At 38.5% G+C, this 27,808-nt stretch overlaps 1 protein-coding gene across 1 annotated transcript in view; it reads right to left on the reverse strand.

The window, feature by feature from the left end:
* Positions 1-12,080: 12,080 nt before the first annotated feature.
* The window catches only part of pdlim4 (PDZ and LIM domain 4), a 41,062-nt gene continuing 25,334 nt past the window's right edge, over positions 12,081-27,808 (reverse strand). The window contains exons 4-7 of the mRNA XM_063894892.1: positions 24,835-25,259; positions 23,204-23,361; positions 16,318-16,456; positions 12,081-14,525 (exon numbers count right to left, since the gene is read on the reverse strand). Of these exons, the coding sequence (XP_063750962.1) occupies positions 14,321-14,525; positions 16,318-16,456; positions 23,204-23,361; positions 24,835-25,259 (927 nt within the window). The 3' untranslated portion in view covers positions 12,081-14,320. The remainder of the gene's footprint in view (positions 14,526-16,317; positions 16,457-23,203; positions 23,362-24,834; positions 25,260-27,808) is intronic.

Raw genomic sequence — 27,808 nt, forward strand, 5'->3', positions numbered from 1 at the left:
TTAGAAAGATACCCTTAAGTCTAAGAACCTATGTCAATGTAAAATCTTGGAATTGGTAAAAAAGGAGACAGGATATTTGCATTGTCAAGTTTATTTTGTACAGAGGGGAGAAGGTGTATTTGATACACTGCCGATTTTGCAGGTTTTCCCACTTACAAAGCATGTAGAGGTGTGTAATTTTTATCATAGGTACACTTCAACTGTGAGAGACGGAGTCTAAAACAAAAATCCAGAAAATCACATTGTATGATTTTTAAATAATTAATTTGCATTTTATTGCATGACATAAGTATTTGATCACCTACCAACCAGTAAGAATTCCGGCTCTCACAGACCTGTTAGTGTTTCTTTAAGAAGCCCTCCTGTTCTCCACTCATTACTTGTATTAACTGCACCTGTTTGAACGTGTTACTTGTATAAAAGACACCTGTCCACACACAATCAAACAGACTCCAACCTCTCCACAATAGCCAAGACCAGAGAGCTGTGTAAGGACATCAGGGATAAAATTGTAGACCTACACAAGGCTGGGATGGGCTACAGGACAATAGGCAAGCAGCTCGGTGAGAAGGCAACAACTGTTGGCGCAATTATTAGAAAATGGAAGAAGTTCAAGATGACGGTCAATCTCCCTTGGTCTGGGGCTCCATGCAAGATCTCACCTTGTGGGGCATCAATGATCATGAGGAAGGTGAGGGATCAGCCCAGAACTACAAGGCAGGACCTGGTCAATGACCTGAAGAGAGCTGGGACCACAGTCTCAAAGAAAACCATTAGTAACACACTACGCCGTCATGGATTAAAATCCTGCAGCGCACGCAAGCCAGCGCATATCCTGGCCCATTTGAATTTTGCCAATGACTATCTGGATGATCCAGAGGAGGAATGGGAGAAGGTCATGTGGTCTGATGAGACAAAAATAGAGCTTTTTGGTCTAAACTCCACTCGCCGTGTTTGGAGGAAGAACAAGGATGAGTACAACCCCAAGAACACCATCCCAACCGTGAAGCATGGAGGTGGACACATCATTCTTTGGGGATGCTTTTCTGCAAAGGGGACAGGACAACTGCACCGTATTGAGGGGAGGATGGATCGGGCCATGTATCGCGAGATCTTGGCCAACAACCTCCTTCCCTCAGTAAGAGCATTGGAGATGGGTCGTGGCTGGGTCTTCCACCATGACAACGACCCAAAACACACAGCCAGGGCAACTAAGGAGTGGCTCCGTAAGAAGCATCTCAAGGTCCTGGAGTGGCCTAGTCAGTCACCAGACCTGAACCCAATAGAAAATCTTTGGAGGGAGCTGAAAGTCTGTATTGCCCAGCGACAGCCCCGGAACCTGAAGGATCTGGAGAAGATCTGTATGGAGGAGTGGGCCAAAATCCCTGCTGCAATGTGTGCAAACCTGGTCAAGAACTACAGGAAACATCTGATCTCTGTAATTGCAAACAAAGGTTTCTGTACCAAATATTAAGTTATGTTTCTGATGTATCAAATACTTATGTCATGCAATAAAATGCAAATTAATTATTTCAAAATCATACAATGAAATTTTCTGGATTTTTGTTTTAGATTCCGTCACTCACAGTTGAAGATTACCTATGATAAAAATTACAGACTTCTCCATGCTTTGTAAGTGGGAGAACCTGCAAAATAGGCAGTGTATTAAATACTTGTTCTCCCTACTGTATGTGGTGCTCTTAGACTTGGAGCACAAGTATTTCAATGCAGTATGAATATGCACTGGTGGCCTTTTTTTGCACATGAAAGCTACGATATGTATCCTTGTATGAACACCTTGTAATAAGGCAACTTTACATTGCAATAAAGTTAACTAGTCGTACTGCAACTCTAAAACACTGCACGCAATATGAACACGTTATACAAGCTAACATATTGATCATTGTTTCCCTTCACTGAGCTCTAGCATAAGTCTTACACTTTTTGCAGTAGAGTAGCCTCTTATCATGATAAACAGCATTTAACTTCAGAAACGCATTTCACCTGTGCTTTCCTTGCTTATAATAATAATAATAATAATAATAATAATAATAATAATATAGTAACAAATAATAAAGTGCATATGAACTAAGTCATTGAAAGAGTATTGCACTATAGTTTTAACAGCCTGGTGGCCTAGGGGTAGAAACAGTTTTTGAGTGTTTGTCCATCTGCAAAGCACAAAGTAACATTTTATATCAGACATTAGGCAGAAGCATGCTAAAATAAACATTACGTTACTGCAATTAGCTTTTTCAAAACAACACGTTTAAGTACAAAGGCGAATTCAGACGTCACAATGCAGTTAACCAAATGAAGGCAAGTTATCCTACTTCAAAATGTCTTACGGGGTTGACAGTCGGACAGAGCTTGCGTTGGCGTCTTCCAATAAAAAAGTCTTCCAGGAAATCCACAATTCTAAAACGATAAATGATGTGGCTTTTTAGTAATCTACAGTGCCTCAATTACATACCTAAATTGTCTTGCTTTAGTTCAAAGATGGCGGCCCTGTGAAGCTATGAGGACGTAAATTCACGTCAGTTGGCCTAAACTAAAAGGCTGGAAGTAAATTAAGCCCGAAGACCACACACATCATTCGACAATTCCAACATAGAACCAATACCTTTATTAGTTTTGATAGTAAGAAAGGCAGAACATAATGAACAACTAAGTAACGCAGAAAACACACCTGAGGATAGGTGAACTTCATACGAGCCTCCGGTTATGCTATCATCTTTAAATAATTGAAATCTCGCGAGAGTTAAACATGTAACTTTACCACGAAACGCCATTGACCTGCAATGTATAATAATAATAATAATAATAATAATAATAATAATAATAATAATAATAATAATAATAATAATAATAATAATAAATAGTAAAAATAAGAAGTAAAAAAAATACTAAAATGATGTTCTTTATTTTTACCATGATGCCACAGTTTGTATGGAAAATAGAAAGAATAAAAGGAAAATATTGTATTCAACTAAGATGGTGGATTTAGAGATTTAAAGGAGGGAGAAGTAGCTTCTAATTATCTGGCTTATAGAATATTTGTTGCTCAAACACAATAATACGTTAAGAAATGTACACAATATAAACAATATACAATATATAGCCTCCATATCTGACAGAGGGGGAGCCAACAGCATTCAGGCTGCTTTGGAAACAATAGGGGATGCACTTGTTAAGCTTCCTTTAAATATATGAAAGTGAAGGCTGTGAGCTTTGGGTTTGTCCTTGTTGTTTTGTTTTCATAGCAACCTCTCAACAATCTCTGCCCCATCGCAAATGAATGACATCAGAGGTCAAGTTAAAGCAATTAATCAACCGATACCATCGGATTATTTCTATACAAGTCGCAACAATGCGAACTTCATCAGCCAAGGTTGTTTCCTCACACTTCTTATCGGGAACTTCTCCACCAATCAAAACAACCCAAACCTCCTCCTAATTTCCACTTGGAAATCCGTTGCTATTCTTTTCAGCTGGAAATATGATGAAGCAGGGCCAAGGTCTGTGAACATTGTTATTAATGTGTCTTTATTCACTTTTGGACTGAGTAGTAGCTACTCTCAGTCTAATTCTCAGAGTCACTCAGACAATAAAGACTCTTATCTCTCAACAAAGGATGCTTGGTCAGTGAAGTAGGTAAACACCCGCAGGCACCCAGCTAAGAGGCACATATGGAAAATGTCTTTATATGTGTGCCTGACAAAAAAAGCAATAACTAATGAGCTTTGGGGTCAGCACCGCCCTGGAATGAATAAAGAAGAAATTAATCCTAAAGTGAAATATTAGCAAAAACACTTCTATATAGTCTATTTAAATGTGTTCACAATCAGTTTCAAAGCATTGTGAACCCATTATAACGTTTTACGGTCATTAACCAGCTTGAATCGCAAAAGCATAAAATGGTCAAGTAAACATCTAGTGCAAAATACAAAAAGGTCCAGTGTAGTCTGTATCCAAAAAGGGAGCCGTCCAGTAAGTATTGTGTCATTGGGATTTCAGAGTAACGAGTCAGTGAATGAATAGGTCCCCAAAGGGTCTTGTGGTGCCCAACAGGAATGAAACATTTAGTATCTTAGTAGGCCAAATGGGATAGTCATTTACACAAGCCCACACATGTTTAGAAGTGCATGCAAAAACACACATTTGTTTACCCAAATATATACATTTTTGTGTTAGTAAATAGAAACATGTGCATGCTCAGAATTTTTAGAAGAACTTCAGACATGCAATCATGGTTTCACCCACACACATAACCAACATACACGCCTCTCTTAAGCCCTTGCCCATTGAAACCATGGAAATACCAAGCAAACAAATGCTCTCATTTGGCAGGCAGGCAGCTCGCTGGCTCCTGTCTATGGGAACTACTTTACCAAGCTGCTGTGTCAAATGTATGATGGGACACCATAAAGGCCTAATTTAAGGGTGGTGAACATGGATTTGTAGGTTGTAGATTTACTACTTTATAGGTTGTTTCAAAAAGTAGCCAATGAATGTTGAAAACATTAAAGAAAAGGTTAAACTAAATCACAACAGTAGCCTGCTCTGTTATGATTCATACACATTTATACTTCGGTGCAAGCTTTGTACTTTGGTCATGATAAGCTGGTAAATAAAGTCAGGAAAAGAATCTAAGCTTCTTTGGACTTTAACATTATCATTGTCCTCCATTATGAATACAAGTCATGTTACATGGAAATGCATGGGCTTAATATGAGAGGCTAGTAAAATGTCAATGATGTATAACCACTGTGTTGCCTCCAACAGCCATAGCTATTTCCATGCTGTTTTGTCCAACTTTAGATAGAAATGTGATCACTAACTATATAATAGCACAGACCAAGAAAAATGACATGTGCTAAGGATAGTAGCATCCTATTATGGGCTATTTGAAGCATTTTTCTGCCCTATTATGAGTCTCAATTTGCTGTTTTCATGTCTGGTTTAAGCTTTTTTTCGATAGCCACGCCAACACCGAGGACAATTATTATGTTCCTGTTCCTCATAGTTGAGGCAACTTCACTCGATGATTAGGTACAAAAATTAAATACAACAATTACACTCATTTTCAGTAACCAGACCAATGTCAGTGGTTCCCAGTAAATTGCATGGTCTCCTAGAACTGTTTTTGTTTTCTTGTCTTTCTTTAGGTTTCAAACAAAAATATTGAACTCGAAAAGATTAACCCTACAAAATGTTACTCTTACTCTTATGTTAAACTAATTCAGTTTTAGTTTTTTTCTAGTTCTACTTTCTACAGGAACACTTCAAAGTCACCTCATCATCAACATGTCTCCACAATGTGGATTGTGACACTGTTTGTAAATGGGGTAGAGCAATGGGCTGCCAGTAAGCAGAATTTTTAATGCTGAGCCATCAATCGCTTCACTGAAGAGAGATGGACGCCGGTACCAGCAGGTATACTGAAGCCTCTCTCAGGTCCGATACCAATCTTGAATCACTTGATTACCATGCATTTGAAAATGCTTGGAGGGTTTCTATTGCATTTGAACATAAATGCCCACATACAGTATGTCTCTTAACACAAGTTAGAGTCGTTGCAACGCTGATCATCTGCTATCCTTGTCACAAACATCACAACTCAGTTTTGTTCCAATATGCTCACTTGAATGGTTAGCACTTTATTCAATTGAGTCAAGAAATCCCATGCATATCAGATTCCCTTCCGTACTGTAAAGCGTTGTATTATACAGATGCAAATCACCTTTTGAAGTGAATATGACTTGAGGGGGGAAGACAGGCACACAATAAGACTTTCTGTTCTTCTTCTCCAGAACATCAATCACACAGTGAGTCGGTGCATCTGGACCACAGATCTTTTCTTCCATTCATTCACATCTATAGCCAAAGATCTGACTAGCCGGACGGAATAGAAAGTTCAAAGTAATGTAGTGTGCTTTATTTTGTTATAATTGTCATGTAAATTTATATCGTTTCCACTTTACTACAGCTGAACATATTTCACCTTGCTTACACACATACAACTTTGATGATCACAAATACATTTTTAAATATTTGGCTTTGACTCTTTTTTGTGTTTATTTGCAATATATTTCACATAATATTAAAGTTGTATTGACTATTGAATAATTGAGTAATACTGAGCTCTTGTCCCTGTAATTCCAAACCTGTTTTACAGTTTATTTTTCTGATCCTTCATCTTGAACCGACAGTTATACAACTTTGAGTAATTCTATATCAATATGAACCCAGTTTGGCCTGATTTAAACATCAAACACATCAGTATCTTTGAGCAATTCCACCGGAGAAACAAGAGCATACTGTGAAATCTAATAGTTACTCCTCTAACATATTTTTCCTGGTGGGATGGGATAACATCTGAAATAACATCAGGATGAGGTAACATTAAACCTCTGCCCTGAAAGTAATCAATATTAATACAAATATGCTGGCTGCCAGCTCCTCAGGGCAGAAACTACAATGGCAACATTATTATTATAAAGAAGGTAAGCTTTATAGTTTCATTTAACCTGTGACTACCCAAAGTAACATACACAGGTCAAAAAGCACTTTCCAAAATGTGATGGAAAAGCACTTTAAAGGTAATTTAACGGACTTCTACTTTTTACTCCAAGTAGGTTAAGGAGTTACCCAGCTGTAAATATTAAAATTGTGTGGTAAATTGGAAGAAGAACAGGAAATCTTCACTCTGCAATGCACATTAATCAGATTTTAAGCTTCAGGTTTGAGTCATGAGTCTGAATTTGGAAATGAGCTCATTTTTTCAAGAGACATGATGTAGCTGCATGCTTTCATCGATGCGGTCTGAAGAAACCCCCGCACATCTGTGGATGGTCGAACATTATGTCATAATAACACAACTATAATTGCACTATCGTTATCATTTACTGTGTGTGTGAGTGGATGTTTCTGGTCTTTGCACTTAACTTCTTTTTATGAACTGTTCATATTGTGGTTTAGGACTTTAAAAACCACACTTTTCATTATCTTTTATGTACTAACATTGCACAACCTCGTGCCTCTGGTGTCACTCCATCCTTTTGAAATATTGTGAGTAATCCCAATAGAAAGCCAGTTTATCTTTACCACCAAAGACATTTACTTCTGTTCCTTCTTCTTACCTATTGAAACACTCAATAGCTATACATTTGGCTCCATATTGTGAATACAACAATGACATACGAATGACACCATTCCCTTTAATTTTTTGGTGGTATTTAAGTGTAACAATGAAAGCAAAGACTGACAGTGTATGGCCAAAGCCAACAATAATAACTTTGATAGAAAGGGCCGACCTCCTTCTGTCTCATTGACAGAATAATGACTCTTTTTCCTCTATACTTGGACATTCAGACGATTTTATCTCCAGTGTGTCTGCTTTATGAGGTCCAGACTGAGCTGTTAGAGAAATAAAGACCTTTTCCACTAAGTCAAATATGTCTGAGCATGATGAGAGATACAAAAGAGAAAGAAAGCAAAAGAAAGAACAAGAAATGTTTTTACTTGGCAACATTGACCTGTAGTACCCACCGCTTAGGAACATTTCATGCAGTCACTATGGTATCCGCTGAAACACAAAGCTACTTCATGCTGTCTGGATAGAGAGGGGTAAAGAAATGTGTGAGAATGTTTGTGCTTTATTTCTGTAATTAAAAAGAGTTTACAAGTGCAGACAGGAAGAAACTAAGAAAATGTGCCTAAATAACAGGGACTGAGTTTCTCTGGCTTACTGGATGGGGTCAAAAACTAGTCAATAATATTAAGTAAGTAAAACTGTTCAAGGTTCAAATCCCCATTGGATCATTAGTTGTAAACCATTGATATTTCTTGAGAAATTGCTTTCGAACATATAGTGCCCTTTCTAGAGCACCAAGTGATCAACCACATAAAAAAAGAGTTCATGTGAAACTTGATCAACTCTCCGGAGAGTAAATGACAAAAAAAAATTATATTGTATTGTGATTTGACATAAAATGTTGTTTGAGTATCATTTTGCATCAAAGAAAAGAAAACACTAATCATTTATTGTGTTTTAATTCTTGTTATTGTGTAAAATTGATTCAGATTAACAGCCAAAAAGGATGCCAAGACAAGGTCAGTCTGTTACTTGATATAATTTAAATTGGCTTAACATGTCTGTTGGGAAAAAAATACTATGTTTAGTAGTTTTTATAAAAATCCATCCATTGATTTGGTGTAATCACTTTCAGTTCAGTTTACCTCATCCAGAATCATGGCCTGGTGAAAGCAGACATGCCTCTTAAACACAAGCCATCTGTTTTCTTTTTACATCCACTTTGATTCAAACAGACGTCTGAATAATAATACATACTGTAGCAATGTGGTAGTAGAGGTCCACTTTGGCCTTCATACCCTTTTGAGTAAACAATAGACCTCAGACGGGATCCCTTGGCTGCTTAAAGTTAAATTTATGTTCTGTACATCTTTAACAATGTCACCATGAATACATATTGACTGTGAATAAAATAAGACTTTGGAAGGCCCGACTATAACTCTTTTCAAAAACCAGCTTACATCATGTCAGTGCTTGTTTGTGAATCTTCAGCCATGAAGATTTCATCACAAACTCATTGAACACAAATGTTGTCAACACAGTTAAGGAGTACATTATATTTCTTCCATGCATAATGGACTTTTGACATTTTTTACTTTCACATGAAAGTTTTTGGTCACAGTTCAATGTAAGCACTCAAAATATCAGGGGGAATCAGCTAAACTAAATCAGAAATTGCTAACAGAGCAAGTACCTCTGCCAAGGCAGCACAAACAACATAAATGTGCCATTACTCTATTGTAGAAGTGGAAAATATATCAATGAGTTAAATCTAAATATTGACGTGCAACATATGAAACATTTGTTAAATTGTTTGTGAGAAATATCTTGTGCTTGGCCCGCGTTCTTAAATTCCACAAAGTTTATTTAATATGTCATCACAATTTGAAAATATCTTGCTTATCTGACAAACAATTGGAAATGAAAATACAACGTCCTCTGTGAATAAAATAACAGCTTAGGTTGGATCAGATCATGAGGCAAAAAAAGACTCAGTTAAAAACTAAAATGATTTCACAGCTGGACAATTTTTAGCATGGGCAGACATATTCTGTCATCAAACCTCTCATTGGATCCACTTGTTGTTTTCACATTATCTATTTGGGGAAAGCTATTTTGCATCGCATGAGACTTATTTTGCACACTTTTATATAACCTCAGAGAGAACCCCTCATTGCGGCAGCATCAGAACCTTTCCCTTTTAACTATAGGACCACCACTGAGAATTTATTACTCTTCTAAAAGCTGTGCAACTGTGGGTGTCTCAAGACCTGTGACTGTCTCTTTCTAAATCCCCTTTTAATGAGAATCAAAGCAAAGCACAATCAAAGTGTAATCCCTTCACAAGGCCAAACTAAACATTAGGAGGATCAAGGGGCTACCATGGATATACATACACACACACACACAGATCCTTGCAAACAAACCATGAGGGAACTGTATATACTCAGAATAGGCACCTTTTCATCCTTGTGTGTAGACTTTGTTCTCATTAAAGATATACGAGAATACACCCAGATGTACATCCATAAATAAAGACAAAACTAAATCCTGTCAGACTGTAGTGCGCAATAGCTCCGTCACATTTAATTGAAAGAACCCAGAGACATTTTTCCAATAAAGTCGCTCTTGCAAACTTACTAGGATTTTGAAATATTCAGATATACAATATGTGGAAAAGCAATAATAAGTCAGCTGGTCTTGTGGCTCTATCTGTAAAAGGTACCAAATATAGACTTTTTACCTAAAGGATGTGGAAATTGACAGAGAATAACAGATAGTCAAACTCAACATTGTAACACACTAAATACGTAACACACATCAAAACAACATTGCTTGCGTTACTGCTGCAGTTACACCTCAGTCATTAGAATGGAGTTGGTTTAAAAGCTCTTGAATGCACACTAAATTGCCAGTGTCAATATAAAGAAAAACAGAAGGTTATATCAAGACTCATCCATTCTCCGTATTAAACCCTTTAGGAACCTCATGGGTGTTTGAAGTTATGTTTAAAATTCACTGTAAATTTACCAGGAATGACTATAATGCTGCTCTGCTGTATGTCAAGTTTCACGGTATATATCACAGTATAAAGCCAGCACTCGTCCAGTAAAACTCTACAAATCACGACTGTCACGGACAACGGGTTGGTACCTTATGGGTCCACAGATCAGGAATGAAAAGCATGCTCCATAAAGATAAGAGGTGCACATATCAAACAGAGACAATGGAGAGATCAGGTATTGTCATTCAACACAAAGTTCAATTTGCGAACAGAATAATCGGTCTGCGTGCATCAGGTATATAATCGTTTTAATTGAGAGAAAGTAGTACTGAACGTGAAAGACAAGATAAAAATGAATGACAAAATTACATATACATGCAAACAGGACCAGAACTGTAAATGTTTCTGTGTGTATGTCGAGATAAATCACAGAAAGACCATGCAATACAGTTAACCTATTCATTTCTTCTTACAGGCCGATGTGAGGAATTTGACCCCTGTAAGCTGAGTGCAGGATTTGGTAGTACGTTGAAGAAAAATGTGCTGGACAGAAGTGCAACTGGCTGCAGACTGGTGAGCAAAGCAAGTTCTGTTTCTAAGCAACTTGAAGTGTTTATCCTTTAAGTGGACTATATGTTTATAGATGAGAGAAGAAGGAGAACTCTTTCCATGCAGCAAAGCATTGGTTTCTTCTTCTTCTTCTTTCTGTCATTGCCTCGGTTTTGATAACACTGTGTGGAATTGTAGACGACCTGAAGTTCTTTCACAGCAGATATTGAGGCTGTTCATATTTACTTTCAAACTAAAGGAGTTATGCAGGGAACAGTTTCCTATAAGAGATGCTGCACTTTGAATCTAGATTACATTCAGTAAGTCAAGTGTGCCTGGGCAACATACGGAACCCCAAATTGTTCCCCAAGGCATTGCACATGGTGTGTGAGTGTGTGTGAATGAACTTCAGATCAAATCCGGATGTGCAGTTTGGCATCTTGTATGGAAGCCCTGACATTAATGTATTAATGTTTGGGAGAACAGGTAAATATTTGTTGAGTGGTTGACAGACTAGGAAAGCACTTTATAAATGGGAAAATAAATTGGAAGTCAAATTACGATTACTGGATTTTGCCTGAGGCACAATAATAAGGAGGATTGAACCAAAGGTCATACATTACATTTGATACTGCCATGCACATGGGAAAAGTTAGCAAATGTGAGTAATTCTGATTATTGATTACAGAAACCACTTCAGAGGAGAAGCTGTCGGCTCTTTGTTCACCGCTCCTTCTCTCTTGCCTTTATTTCTTGAAAGGCTAGTTTATATTTTTCCACCACAATTTCTCTCATCGCTTGCTTGAAATGTTCAGGCATTCAGTATGGTTGTTGAATGAGTTGTTACTGAAGGTGTAAAGTAATTTAATGGGGTATGATGTGGCCTATCGCCTCCCGGTTTGGATTATGAGAGTTCCCTTGAATCTGTGCCATGTCCCGCAACTGCATGCATCACATATTTGACATACTGATGCACATACAGCAACATGAGAAGCCACAAACTTGACTATTAGTACCATTACTACAAAGTAAGAAAATACTTGAGCCCCACTGGCTCATTTCCCAGATCGGCATTAAGCCTACTTCTTGGTTAAAGTGCTCTTTTAAACCATATAAGCTGAAATTGGCATTTTCTGATATGACATGTAATAGAATTACATCTAACCGAGTCCTATATAAACGAATAATTGTTGGGGAGAAAGACTAGAATTACTACAGGAATAAATGAGGGATATATTTAACCTTTAACGATGAAGGTTTAACTTCAGATTAAGACCGTAGGATCGCAGCCTGGAGGCCTTAATATGTAATTGTATGGAATATTGCCATTACAAGAACTGAATACGTTGTGTTTTTCCCAGTGCAGCTCTCAATACGTTTGTGGAATAACCTGATTTATGTTATACCCAACAAAGAATGCGAAGAATAATGTCATGGTAATGCACTCCTCATTTTATTTTGATTCTAGAAAAAAAAAAAAGCATACAGGAACAAACAAATGTGTTGGTAAAACAATAAGTTAAACAGAAAAATAGGTTTGTGTCAAGGAAATCATTTAAAGACACAGGGTATGCAAAGGCACGCAAGTGACATGTTACGCACAGTAGGTTAAAGCATCATGATAAAAGAAATATGTACAAAACCAACGAAACAATGTGGTAGCAATATAATTTTCACATAATTTACAAGATAACTAGTATAGATGGCATACCAGCAGCTACACATCACTGTAGATATCTAAAAAAAAAACAATGGACATCAGCACTGCAAAATGAATTTTCTAATTTCAAATATAAAAAGTAGTTTTGTTAGAAATGTTTCAAAAATTATGAATAAGATCACTCTCCTCCACCCATTTTACTTCACTTTTCACAATAAGCCAAGACGGATGGCCCCACATTGGAGTCAAAAAGGCACGCTTCTTTCCATAAAATCATCTTCTCATTTCTCTTTCTCAGCTCCCTCCCTTTCCGTTCCCCCTCTCTCAGAGGAAATGTAAAAGAAATATAAGTATTTCACTTATATCGACTTGGATGTGAGCAGAAGTTTTAGTTCATAGTAGGAAGGGAATACAAGTATGCTTACTTCTAATTTCTGTCCTATCAGAAAATAAAGAATAGTAATGCATCTATGTTTCAGGTCCAAAAAAATAAAAAAGTAAATTACTCCCACATGTTTTAGGCTGTGTTTAAAATATGTCTCCCGTCTCAAGTACACATGATCATTTTCAAAATTGTCATGAGAGATGGAGAGCATATTGTTGGAAAAATGAAGTGTTTTGAATATACGCACGCTGTCAACTCCATGCTCTTGTTTTTATGTAGAGGAATTCTTGAGTGTGAACATACTTGAAAGTAGACATTCCCCTATCAGTTAGGTGCCTGAGAGTGCTTAAGTTACAATCTTTTTCAAACGTGTCACATGCTTTCAAAAAGTCATCAATGCATGCACGCACTGCATTAGGCTACTTAATCATTAAAGTCGAATTTCTTACAATTTAGTTGTTTTTTAAACTGAGGTGGTTGTGATCACATCTGGGATCTGACTTTCACCAAGTTCTTTAGTTCCTAAAAGAAATCAGAGGATGTCTCCAGCAGGGTTTTATTTACATTTCAGAGGGGGGGCTGCTTGGATAGCTGCTTCGAAGCACACTCCAGACACTCATAATTATACTTGGTAGAGATCTGCCTATAATGAATTAGCATTTATTGTTTCAAATAACTGACAAGTAAGCAGAAAAAGTGACCATAATAAAGAGATGTTCCTCTTTTTTGTAACATAGAAAGTTCGATATATAAACTGCATAGATGTAAATTACAAAATGCAAAAGTCCATGTATCATAACAGGAGTATAAAGTGTAATTGTAACATGGTTAAAAAGACACTGAAACCTTTAGAACCCATAACCAAAAAAATCATTATACCTCAAATGACTTGGCAAAACACAAACTGAAAAAAAACGACTTATTCCTCTGCACAGTCAATCACAGCAAACATACTCCAAGCTATTGTGTGCCACATCTCACACCCACACACATATACTCACACTCAGTTTTTCTAAAGCTGAGTGTTATCATGGGACATTTGAGATTATGCTGGTAAAAAAAAAAATTGTTCTGGCAGTTAGAAAAGCAGGTATTTGGAGTATATTGGTGTAGTGTTTTAAATTGCATACACATCTCAGTTCAATATCTACAGACTCTTGCCATCTGTGCAGTTCTTCTTTCTTGGTTTTTACAATGAATATCCTGGTAATATGCTGTGCTTGTAATGTGGATATGAACATCTTTTCTGAATAAGGCCCTTACTTGTTCAATATGTTTCTTGGACGTAAAACTGAAGGTAAACCAACTGATTGAGAGATGAGGGCTGTCAGGTTGGGACATACAATGTCATCTTGAGTTTTGGGATACTCAGAAGATCCAAGTCTTATTCTGTCAACAAATTACAATATTCTCAATATACATAGCATTTATCAAGACTGTCAGTGTAGAAATGCTGATCTTGGATCACACACAGTTCATTGGAATCTCCCAAAGGCAACACTTATGCAAGATCGGCATTCCTGCTTGACAGAGCCTGATAAATGTAGGATACAATACTCAGTAGCCCCATTCTCCCAGATTTGACCTTCCCAGTTATATTACAGTATAGCCAGCTCCATATCTGAATCAGACTAGCTCCACCTTGGAGTTGGGGTAAACGGCAACAACGTCGTAGCCCTCTGGGGGCTGGACGCGCGCCATGGCGTGGGTCTCACAGTACAGACTTTCCTCGATGAAGAAGTAGCCTCTTTGCTTGAGGTTGACGCCGCAGTCATCGCATGTGAAGCACTCAGGGTGGTACAGCTTGTCCCTGGCCTTCACAATGGTGCCACTGGAAAATGATATAAAAGAAGATAAAAGTTGGACTCATGAATGCTTTAATACTTTTGGAAATGATGGAGATGCAGCAGGGCATGACTTGAAAAAAAGATTAAATAAAAACTATTCATAAAGACAAAGAGAGATACATGAAACACTTGAAAAGACTTGGTGCTTGTGTAGGCCATTCCCTACGTTTCGAGACGGTGCATACTTAGCCTTAAGGGTTTTGCTTGGCTATGGTTAATCTTGATTTAAAGACCTAGGTTGCACAATGTGCTGTATGAATGACTTTTTATTCATAATTTATTTTTCAAGTATGCTGCTTTTGACAATTAGACAAAATATTGCTATACTTGTTTAGGAGATGATGAACTATTTATTTTGATAATCGTTTAAAACCCTAGCTTGAAATATATATTTTTAAATATCAGGGTTTCAGTTAATCCTTTGGCCCAATTTTATATCCGAGCCTTATGGCAAATGATGCAATGACATGCTTTCTGCCTTAAAAGGTCCAATATGTTTTTTTGAGGGAGGTAGATTCATCGCAGAAGCAAAACATTCCTCAGAACACTTTAAAAGGAAATAAGTGATGATAAATTACTTACGCATGACCACAGTTGTTCTTTTCACTTTCATTATCGATTCTTATCAGCAGTTAGCTTAGCGACTATTCCCGCATGTATTTGAATATTATTTATGTCATATTCCAGGGAAATTTTGAAAGAACATTGGCGCACACCATTCTCTCACACCTGGAAGCTGAATAGAGAGTTTTTTATTCTGCCGGTTGCTGATCAACACTGGTGCATTTGGTAGTTCACTGCTTCAGTCAGTCACACAGTGATGGCAGTCATTAAGGGCGTTGTTCATACACAGTTCCCAATAAGTTTTTCCTTTCTGGACTGGGGACTCAGGCCAGCAACCATTCATTCACAAGCCAATTTCTTTTTTTAACCACTTTCCCCATTTAACCGAAAGACTTGGAGGATAAACTCTTGACACAGTGCTCTACACCCTTTTAAAAAGCTGTAAAATGCTCCTAGGTCATAACAGCCTTTTTGTGCCCTGCAAGCTCCTACAATGCCCTCTTGTTAACACGTAAAGTAAGCCGATGACATCAGTGCTTACCTGCAGCTGCTTTATAGAAGGGGGATTACCGGTGCATGTAGTTACTTTGGCTGAAAAGTGTGTGTGCTCATGCTTAATGTTTAGTTTAAGTTTGTGTATATGCTCATATCCGTTTTTGTGTGGGACAGGGCGTGGAGGATGGCTTGGTTTAATCATTAAAATGATAAATGGGAATACGTTTTCTTGTGAAAGGCTTGTTGCTGCAAGTCGACCTGTGCAAGTTTACTTTTTAGTTTTAGAGTCAGGGAGGATTCTTCACTCACCTTCTCGAGTTGTTCAACTTTTAAACTTTATGACCAAAGGATGAGTGATAAAACCACAGACAGACATATCGTTTCCAGATGGCGATTAAAATAGCGAATCTGATAATAAATCATCCATATTATTATAAGGTATCTTCACTAGTCTGTCATTTTAAACCACAGTACCCATCATTTTTAAACCATAAAATGTTATGCTGTGATACACACCACCTTACAATTAAAAATCAAAAATAACACTATATCACTGTGAATGTCACTATAAGTGTTGAAATGAAAAGCAAAAGGGGAACATTTATGATATGAACATGTTGTGTGCATTGAGTGGTCTTCCAAAGAAAAAGTGGTTTGATGACCAATAACACAAAATCACATACTAATGCTATTAACTGTTCAATAATTTAAACTTACACAATGCCATTACAGCAGCGTGTGCACTGGGGCAGCTTCTGAAGACCAGGCATGGGGCTCGGGATGGGGCTTCCCAGTTTGGGGATTGGAGACCTGATGGGTGACTTTAAGTTTCTCATTCTGTCTGTCGGGGAAACACCTAGAAAACACAAGCAGAGAATAAATACAGGAACTCTGGAAACTGTTGCTACAAATGTGCAAGAGAGGGTTTCAGGCGCTGACATTACATGAGGGCCTTTGGTAACCCTGTGTAATTCAAGGGGAAAATCCTTATAGAGGCATGACAGCATGTCTTTGTGTTTGTAACCTGGAGGAATTTCCCTTACAGTTTCAGGTAGTAGGACACAAGCATGATTGTTGTCAGGGCTGTAGTAGGCTAATAATGATATGAAGATCATCCTAGTGATCATCTAGCAACAACATGCGAGGGATGGTGTACAGCAAGCTATTATAGGGTGACTTCATGAATAAATATATCATTTGAAATGTAATATTAATTTAAATGGTTGGAACTGAATCAATAACACTGTAACTCTGTAGCAATTATATATGCACATATGCAACTTTAAGAAGTGTCCACATATCCCAGCCCTTTTTAAACAGATAAATAACACAAACACAGCAGTGGTTGAGGTTGTTTGTGCTGTAACTCAGTTTTTGACATATTATTTTCATCCAGCCCTTTTGACCTCTTTTGCTATGAGTTGTTTATGTATTCTTTTTTTTTCTTGCTGTTTGCCTTAGTGTTTCTGTCAGTAGGGATCACATTTCTCATTAACCTCGTTGCTTGCTTTCCCAAACAGGATGTCGCCACTCTTCCTTAGCCTCTCCTTTGTGCGAGTCTACATGTTTTATGCTGTCCCTTTCAGATTCCATGAAATACAACCTTTGGCACGCAATGTAATATCCAATAAAGATTGCAAAATATAAGGCTTCATAAATATTTGTTGCGGTGTCAAAATGATGATGTGAAAATACTATACTTATCAGATGAAAGTGTTTGAGTCTGTCTAGCAGTCAACCTGAAGTCACCAATTGTTTCTTGGAAAAGCATTTTGGAGCCTTTTATTTTGCTGGCAAGACGGTCTTTAGGCAACCAAAATGTTAAGATTAACTGTCATGAACAGAAAAACATACAGCAAAAGGGTCAACGTTCAATAATATAATCACTGGACAGTGTGGTAGCATGCTGTCAATAACAAGGTAGCTATCCCCTAAAGCATATCCTGCTGTCATCTTTTTAACTTAGACCATCATTTACTTAATGAGCATTGTTTGTTTAATTGAGAAGACTTAAAACTAGCAGTTGGGACCATACATTTGTTAAGAAAATGTTTACTGAGATAATGAATGAATCAATTGGTCTTCTTTTGCAGTGGATCCGCCTGCATTGACTGAGCCTTTCAGTCCCGGAGGTTGCAGCTTGGTGCTAGCTCATAAGATACAGCAGATACAGTTACTGAATATCATTTTTGTCCTTTGCGTGTACGCCTTGACCTTGGTGTTTGTCGTTCTATCATGTGTGCTAAATTCAAAACTCTCGAATTGCATTTCCTAGTAGGAATTCATCAGTCAACCTGACTAGACAACCAGCGGGAAAAAACATCCCATGTTACAGAGTCAATCTTTAACCATCACACCGATATGATACAATCACATGAGAACTGTGAACGACACAAGTTGAGTTGAGCTGATATTCACACTAACTGAAATAACAGTTAGTGAACAGAACTCGTGAAAGGAAACACCTTGAGAAGACTTTCTTCCAAATAAAGATATCTCTATATTTTAGATGGGAATTAGTGACGAGATGGTTTCTACAAAACACCAACTCAACCAGCTACACTAACAGTTTATAAGGCTCATGTTATGTTCCAAAACTTATCAAAACAGGTTATTTTTAAAACTATTATAGCAATTACAGCTGATATTCTGGTAGTAGACAGGGGTTTCTGCCTAAACATGTATGGCAATCTGTTAATGAGAGCCATCAAATCCAATGATCATTTGTTGAGTTATGCCCGACTGGAATCCTTTACTTGTGTGCCAGCGGAGGCTTCTGAGGCCAACAGGCTGAAGTCACCTAACACTGCAGAACAGTCTAATTACTTTGCACCTGGCACCTGATTTAAAGCACTTTCCATCTCTCAGTAACAGTTAGCCTCTGACTGCGCCATGGTGCGTTTAAGAGCTGACATTAGCTGGGTATGTTATTTCTGGGATTAATGTCTCTATTACCTAATTATGCACTCCAATGGAAAACCTTTTAAGTGCAGCACACTCATGACTTTCTCACAGAGGGAAAGGCTGACTAATAAACCTAAAAATCTTCACACCAAAGTCAGGAGTTGATACAGAAAGCACAATGAATGAGCACTTGTTTAGTCTTGCTTCTACATTGTTAAATAATCAGACGATGTAGGGTCCATGTATATGTTCCAAATGCAGACAGATATTTTATTTGACAGACAGTGACATGATGGGTGATTACAACACATTTCTCACCCCACGCAACATTCAAGGCACAATGTGTCTGCTACACTGTGACTAATATCACCCAGACATACTGTAAAACAGACTCACCCTAACTCAAACCTGTCAAATGCAGAGGGAGACGCCTCAGGGAATGTGATGCAAAGAGAATCACAGTGTCAAAAGACAGCTGTAATAATATCATTTTAGACAGCTATGGAGGGTTATTGTATTTACTTGAGGAAACTTAATCATTTTAAAAACCTGGATTTGTTCTTGATTATGCTGCACATACACTCGGGTTGTCTCAGCATGGGATTTAAAAAGGGGTTTTACCAAGACTACATTTTGGTTTAAATGTGTTAGGGAGACACACTTATAAACCCTGGGGTCCAATATGCAGTAAGTGAGAAAACAATTACTGTATATAAGAGAAGAGAGAACATTTTGAAATGAAAATGAATTAATGATACATCTGATATTCAAATTGAAGCGTATTATGAAGAAAACCTAAAAATGGGCTTTTCCTTTTGTTTGTTTCACACCACTGTAAAGTGAGAACTTCAAAGTGTTCAGCTTTAGTTTAAACAAATAAATAAAAATTGCTTCACTTTGGGCACTGATAATGATAATGATATATATATATATATATAATTATCAGTTTCTCTGGTTATACTATTTATAGGTATGTCTTTGAGTTAAATACATTTCTCCTTTTTTTTTATTGTTTTCTATAAACTACAGACAACATTTCTCTGTGTTGGAATTCAACAGACACTGGAATGGCTGCCATGTGTAGATTGAGATTCAATAAAAATGTGTAGTGGTCTCTTAATTTTTTCCGGAGCTGTATATATGAGTAAGGACACTGGATACTGGCTAGTGCATCCTAAAGAACCAATCTGCTCTACCAGACAGCGAAGAGTTAAGCCCCTCACCACTGGCATCACATGTTTACCCCCAGTGGACCAGAAGTCTTGCTAGGGCTTTAAATCTTGTATCTTTTCTGCTCTGTCTTGATCCCCGTGGAATAACAATCTGCCTGGAATGCTCCACCTACTTTTCCCTGAAACTTCACATCCAGAATTGAATTACTCTACAGTGCGTTTGAAGGGGGACGCGACAGATGTGATGTTTATCCTTACACATCTGAGTTGGTGGTCACAAATACAGACACTTCTGATCAAACCAAATCCAAGTTAATCCACTGGAGAATAAATGTACTTAACTTCACATATGGAACAAAAGATAAAAGGGGCAAACATTACTGGACGTGAAGATTCTAAGTTTACATGTTATAATCCATTCATTGGACAAGTGTTGGGAAGAATAACATTTCCTGCTCTGTATTTTAGCGATGCTGATGGATGTCTTAGTAAGTAGAGGTATTATTCTGAAAAAAGGACACAGCCTGCTTCCCTTCTGAGCACTTTGCGTTTACTAAAACTGGGTATTTAGACCATCAATCCTAGTGTTGTGACAAGCCATCTGCTGGAAAAATAACCACGGCTAGCTGACTGTAAAGCTACTCATCTGGTAATACATAATAAAACAAGAGTACAAACTGTGATATTTTTCAGGAGTTTCTTTAAACAAATAGTCCTGGAGTTCAAGGAACTAGTGACGTTTTAGATAGGTCACAGGAATTTTGTTTATTTCTCTTTCCAGTTGTGAAAGGAACACTCCCCCATCACATTGTCTCCTGTCTGTCTTCCCCTTAAATTCACCTCGCATGGAAATGATAAAATTCCCGTCGGCAGCAGAGCAATCGCAAATGTTCCCATTCAATAGAAAACCACCTAAATTTGTTGCAATGCTTTTAAACATACGGAAACAGTCTTATCTATAAACGCTTATTTGTAAGACTGTTGCCTAGTAATACCATACCAGATTATGGAAAAAACAGACCCTGATATTGGTACAATAAGTACAACTTTCTTTCGCTTCAAATACCTTAACTTAAGTATTTCACTTTCACTCTACCTCTTCCATCCATATTGCAATCCAATCATGGCAGAGCCTGAGGAATTCTGGGTAAACTGACACTCTTGTTTGCTTTAACTTTAAAAGCCCCCTGAAAGTCAACATGGCCTCTACAGGGGCTTTCACCTTCAAAAGGGGACCCACTACTGTGGTTTAAAAGCCTGACAGCAAGGTATGCATTCAACAACAGGATGATTTGACTTTTGCTGGAAATGTTCAAATTTTTATTTAACTTTTTTCTTCAAAATAACCAAGGGATAGACTTTATATCACACTCTCACACATATTAAATGACTCAGCCATACATCAGGAGACAGACAGGTAGCTTTTAAAAAGATCCCAATGTAAACCTGAGGTGTCTCGTCGTTTCATCGAGGGCTTAACCTGTCAATCATCCTGTCAGTCTCCCAAAGCTGCAAGACCACCGACAGCAGACGAAAAGAGTTCCCTTTAAATTAATCCATCAGCAGTGTCTTTCCGCCTCCAACCCCCTCTGTCTGTCATTCGAGTCGGTCTCTTTCTTTACCTCTCCTCCTCTCTCATTACTTTGAGTGTAATGGTAAGTGCTAAATTAAGGTAACAGTATGCTCTGGCTCTGCTCCAGGCCTCACTGCAGGAGCAGGCAACGTTGTTCCTTGTGCTGTGGATTATCCGGTCGGCTCTCACATCAAACGAAGACCCAGCGATGTGATAACTGAGCAGGAAGTTTTTATTATGGCCCTGAGAGAATATTAATCTACAGGGAAAAACAGCACCCTGCTTCAGTCAACCAATACATGTATCAATCACTTATACATTATCGGTTGAACAATGTTGTCAATTTTCAAAAAGTTTTATATCACCAATAGCAAGGATGTGATAAACAGCCCATAGTTTTCAAGAGAGAAAAGGCCATTTTGTATTTGGCTTGAATTGTATTTTTTATGGTTTCTTGGCAAAGTATGTTTCAGGAGGACACATTAACTGCATGTTATTGTTGTTTCGTTTCATGAAAACACAAAGGAATTAGCCATCATTAGGCCCTCTAACAAAAAACATGTGTACCAGTATCTAAAACCCACATCAGTCAAACCAGAGGATGTAAAGAAGGGGGTTCTCCAATTTAACTAAGATTTCACATAGATGACAAAGTATGTATATTAAGGCATTATGTACCTATGGAAAACATGATGACACTGCAGACATTCACAGCTGCACACTCCACTAATAGTAACAAGGATTAAGCTACTTTTCTCAAGGACATGTTGCTGAGTTAAAAAAAAATAACATTAAATCATAGACAATTCGTGCTAACAGGTCAAAAGCCCACTCCTTTGAGGTCCAGGCTATTTCCGCTTAAACATACCAACACTCGGCTTATACCTACCACTTTCACAATGTTTGCTATGCTTCGGGGGTGAACGCAGAACCGAAAAAAATGTTTTACTTTGGAAGATTAGCCCTTCTCTGCTGCTGTCAGTATCACATGACCCCAGCTCAAAAGCTGGAATGCTGAGCCGTCAAAAGGCAGACCAGAAAACTATATTTCTCACTTTATTATCCTTTCTGAAGTTGTTTTTGTAGTAAATTGCCAAACCAAAACTCCCCCCCCTGCTTAGCCGTAAGTGAGCTATTTAAAGCGATTCATCTTTCTCCTGCTCCCTCCATCTCTTGTTTTCTGTCTCTCTCACTTATCCTCCCTCTCCCTTAACCTCCCTGTCAAGTGTCTTTCTATAAAAGGAAAACTATGCCAGTAAGACAGAGCTGATCAAAACAGAGAGAGAAGAGCTGCCTGAGCGGGGCAAGATGTTCCTTTCAGCTGCAAGTCTTGTTTGCATGAGAGAAAATATTTACACATAAACTTCCACCTTGATATATTTATAAAAAACTCAGTACTTTGTGAGTATTGCTAGATGAACCCGAGTAAACCAGATGCCCACAATGTTATAACCATGTTATTTATTACTAGCTCAACAGTTTGAGTCAGTCCATAAGTTCAGTTGGATGACTATGGAGCAGCCAAAATGATCAATATAGCTGACATTAAATTATTGCAAATTAGCAGAAATGCAATATCTGGTTGGTGAACAAATTATTCTTCATCACTTTTTTGCACCTCCTCTGAAATTGTAATATTAACATAGTTGATTTATCCACATAAAATGATTTTTAGCCAAACAAATGGCACAATTTGCAGCTTCCAGCTTCTCAATGCGAATATTTCCTAGTTTTGTCTCATATATATATATATAGCCCTAAAACTTATTTTGCAATCAGGTCAATAAGTGTGATACTGTCAACATTACACCACAGCATTGGCTTAACTCATCTTTTAGTTCATGGGAAAAGTAGCTCGACATTAGGAATGAATGCTGCAGTGCACATGCTTTTTTTTTTTCCTCTACCATCACACACACACACACACATGTAAGCCTTTCCACAGATTTCCTACCTCCATCCTCAGCCTCCAGGATTCCCTGGAGGTATTTGAAGGAGCCAGACTGTTTGGGTGCAGAGACCGGCTCTTCATAGTCCTGCAGCATCTTGTAGACATCTGACTGCGGGTCGAAACCATTGCGGCTCACAGGGGATTGTGAGGGAGGCTCTGGGCTGAAAGACACAAGGGAGGACATATATATTCTACAATCTATGACACATCACTTCACATAGATTATTTTTAAGAAAACAAAAGTTAATGTTCTGACTACAAGTGAATTGTGCAGATGTGAGTGTAATATGTATTTTCTGTTATTTATATAGTATAGTATTTTATATGGCACTGTTTTTGTGTCTTTATCATGTGATGTCTTGATGTGATGTTTGAGCAAGGAAGGAATGAAAGGAGTCAAATTGGCCTTAACAAAAAAAAAAACAATAGATGACAATTGCCAGACCACCGGAGACAGAAAAACAAACTCGACCCACTGAGACAGCAGAGGTGGACCCTCGGAGGGAAAACAGAAAGTACACGTTACAGTGTGAATGTGCTTCCACAGGCATGAAGTCTTAATCACAACAGCCCTGTGCTATGGACCTGCATGTTCAATCACCCATCAAGTTTTCCCAGCGCTAACAGGATGGATCCCATTCATTTGATACATTCAAGCCTCTGGGAGAGGAGCAGGGATGCTGATAGATATGCTCAAATTCTGTCACGCTCTACTGCACGATTGTCTCCACTCTTAGTCTGAGGGAAGCGCTCACTGCAGTCTGAGAGTGTGTGTGTGTGTGTGTGTGTGTGTGTGTGTGTGTGTGTGTGTGTGTGTGTGTGTGTGTGTGTGTGTGTGTGTGTGTGTGTGTGTGTGTGTGTGTGTGTGTGTGAGAGAGAAAGCTTGAACTGGTGAAAGTTTGACTGAGTGAGTGACAGAAAGGAGAAAAAAAGTATGGAGACATTGTCTACCAAAATAATTAGAAATGGTGATTGACGGGGGATTCAGCCCAGTTAAAATGGTTTTAAGCTGTGTTTGTTTGTACTGAATGTGTGTGCGGGGCTAGGTGGTTAAACAATCCAGTCTTAAGACTTAACACAGATTTATTGCCTGCTCAAGTGGTGCACCTTGACAAACGGTTTCTGCAGTCCACAGGACCATCTATGCACGTGAGTCTAAAGTGATCTAAAGTGTGTGTATGTCTTCACATCTGTTATGAGAGTGAGCACATGAACACATGTGTCTGTGGAGTATCACAATATAATCTGAATTGATGCTTTAAAAAAGTGAAGGTTAATGGGTTTTAGAAGCAGGCACCTTAGTCCCACAACTATTTTCTTCTGTAGTTTTTACACAAACTAAGTGTCTAATAAGAGTCTAATTTTCACTGTTAACAATTACTACATAGATACTATTCACTATTTCAAGTAATAAAATATGTGAATTTGTTTAGGAAAAAATGTGTTTTGTATATTTTCACCTGTAATGTGAAACTATGTTTTCAATAATTAAAAACATTTTAAAAACCCTACAGTTAGTATATACTAGTCCTGGATACGCAACAACCCATTTCTTTACAATTCGATCAGCTCACGAGCAAAAATGTCCAAGTCTGGGATTAATTAAGTAATTCTTATCTTATCTTTTATCTCACCTTTGTGAGGCGCTGAGGTTAAGGCCTCCCATCTTGCTTGGCAGAATTCTTTCTCCATTGCTGCCGTTTTGATAAAGTCCGGCTGGGTTGTTGAACTGAGCACGCTCGGTTCCGTTCCCGTATCCGTAGCTGTAGCCGTTGTTGGGTTTGGAGTGTCCGTTGTTCAGGTGGGGGGGCTGGGGAGCCAATGCAGGCGGAGGAGCCACTGGGGACTGTGGTGCTTGAGGGTACTGGGGAGCAGGCGGGTACTGGGGAGCAGGCGGGTACTGGGGAGCAGGCGAGTACTGGGGAGCAGGCGAGTACTGGGGACTAGCCGGGTACTGGGGAGCAGGTGGGTACTGGGGAGCAGGTGGGTACTGGGGTTCAGGGGTGTACGAAGACTTGCGACTGGAACCACCATATCCACTGGTGATGGGACGGAAATTCTACAAGGAAAGAAAAAAACAACACTTCATAAAGCTGCTAGTGGTTTGTAAATTCTTTTAAAACCAAGCAGACATGAATACAAGGGTAAAAGTGAAAGAGCATCATAGATGTAATTACTAATGTTAGGAAAAACAAAAAAGGGTAATGGGCCCATAACAGAATGCCCCATTATGTTTAAGATGAGGAAATTAAAGTCAAAAGAGAAAACAAGCCCAGTGGTGATGAAAAACCACAAATCTTCAAAGGCAAATACGGTGGTGAGGGTAGAGAAAAGGCTTTTTCCACTTGATTTCAGTTTTTCCTTTTCTCATGGTAAGGTTTATTAACAAGGAGCATGTTATAGATGTCATGCAGATGATTCTGTAAAAACAAATTCAAATATGTGGTGTAAATAGAAAATGTAGTTTAGTTAGTCTTCTTGAACAGTTTACAGAAGCAGACAGAGCTCAGAGTGATTAACATATAGTCTTTTTGACATCCTACAGCAGACTTTCTGCATTCTTGCCACATATATGCTCTGCTAGAGCTGTTTGGAAGAATCTGCACTAATTCAGGACAGATGCAGACACCTACACTTACACCACTGTATACTCAGTGTGTTTATGCTGAGGTCAACGCCCTTTTCATGCATTTGCACAAACTTCACAGTGACATCACTGAGTCTCACAGTGTTTACCACAGTTATCAGTACACTTTAGTGATAACACTCACTGCCAGCCTGGCTTCACCGTCTCACAGACTGAACTTCACAGATAAGACTTTTATTGCATGGCTCGCAATGATGTCACCACCTCTGATAGAGCTTTGAATGTCAGAGATAGCCAGAGTTTTGAAAGAATAAACACGGCTGCACATTATCATAACTTCAGACTATAAACATTTTAGATGAGAGAGTGACTTGTTTATAAGTTAGGCAATGCAGTAGGATCGGAGACAGTCAGACTGGTTTAACTGTGAGCCACTGGTGTGTGTGTGTGTGTGTGTGTGTGTGTGTGTGTGTGTGTGTGTGTGTGTGTGTGTGTGTGTGTGTGTGTGTGTGTGTATGTGTGTGTATGTGTGTGTGTGTGTGTGTGTGTGTGTGTGTGTGTGTGTGTGTAACTGTGAGTGTTTTGAGCTCAAGTGTCTTAGCCACAGGAGGTGGAGGTTCACAGCTTCTCCAGACAGGACCCCTGTCATTTCAACAGATGGATCTGCTGAATGTCATCCTGTCCTTGGCCGGACCACACGCACACACGTGTACATACACACAAACACACAGGTCATCTGTAATCACCACTTTTCAGTCCTCTACACCAATAAGCCCACAACTTGGAAAAAATGTCTCTGTCATTGCCCTGCCTCCTGTAGTTAAGACAGATAAGTTGAAAGAAATGTAAAACCACTTCTTCCTACGCGACCCAAAACCTCGGACAGTGAAGATAGATGAATCCAGAAACCAGCTGCACAAAATGCTAGCAGATAGCCGTTGATGGTTAGACTTTGTAGAAGCAGTGGGGGGAGTCAGCGCTCAATGCAGCTTTATTTTCCAGAGCCAAACCCTGTTTGGGCTAGATGTCAGAAACACCCGGCTCTCTGTGGTTCCCTCTCCAAGTAAACCAGACACTCTGAAGCCTGGTGCTCACCGCACAGCCGAACCAGATCCTACTCGTTATCTTTAGCTCTATTTGCACAGATGGTGGACCTCATGTGACTTTAATCAAAGGTTCCCTCGACCTTTTACTTTACTGAATATAGAAAGAATTAGGACATTTGATAAAATCAGTGATGCCCCAGATATACTACTGAGCATTACCTGATTTAGCAGGAATTTTAAAATCGACAGTGCTTTGAAAATGCAGATTCCACTGTGGCAAAATGCAGCTCCAAGAGCGAAAAAAAAACTCTCAGGACATTTACATCTTCTGATTAATAATATAGATGTATTAGTGATTATGTATCTCCCAGCCACACGACAGAAATGTTTGAGGAAGATTTAAGATATAGTAGAAGCACAGATTGTTTGGGCCTGCCACTTAGAGTTTAATGATTACAGTATGTCAAATCCTCTCCCTTTTTCCTATAAAGAACATTTCTGCGAGTTGGATATTGCTTTTCCTCCTGCTTTCTTTAAAATGCCCCTTTGAACCCAACTATCGTTTATTTCATAGCTTGATTCATCTTACGTCTTTCATTTTTCTGAGAACATACCCGATATGGAAGGGTGAAGTTCTTCAGTGTTTTTAGTTTTAATGAGAACCCATTATTCATTTCTCATTCAGACAAGGGCTAAATCTGCAGATAACAATCAGAACAATAACCGTAAGAGTGCAAGGCAAGCTTAGTCATGCCTGTGTCCTAAGAATAAAAGAGAAAGCTGAGGAAAATCCCCGTTAGTGTATTATGTTACACTGCATGCAGTGGCTTGACAGTAAAGACATTTCATTTATGACTCCTAATCTGTGCAAACGTGACATGCGAAGGAGGACAGGTAATTGCACGCTAACATATAATGTGATAAAAGGGTAAGAAAAACATTGTCTTGCTTCATTGACAAGATGGGACATTTTCC

Source organism: Eleginops maclovinus, chromosome 11 (assembly GCF_036324505.1).
Source record: "Eleginops maclovinus isolate JMC-PN-2008 ecotype Puerto Natales chromosome 11, JC_Emac_rtc_rv5, whole genome shotgun sequence".
Classification (NCBI taxonomy): Eukaryota; Metazoa; Chordata; class Actinopteri; order Perciformes; family Eleginopidae; genus Eleginops; species Eleginops maclovinus.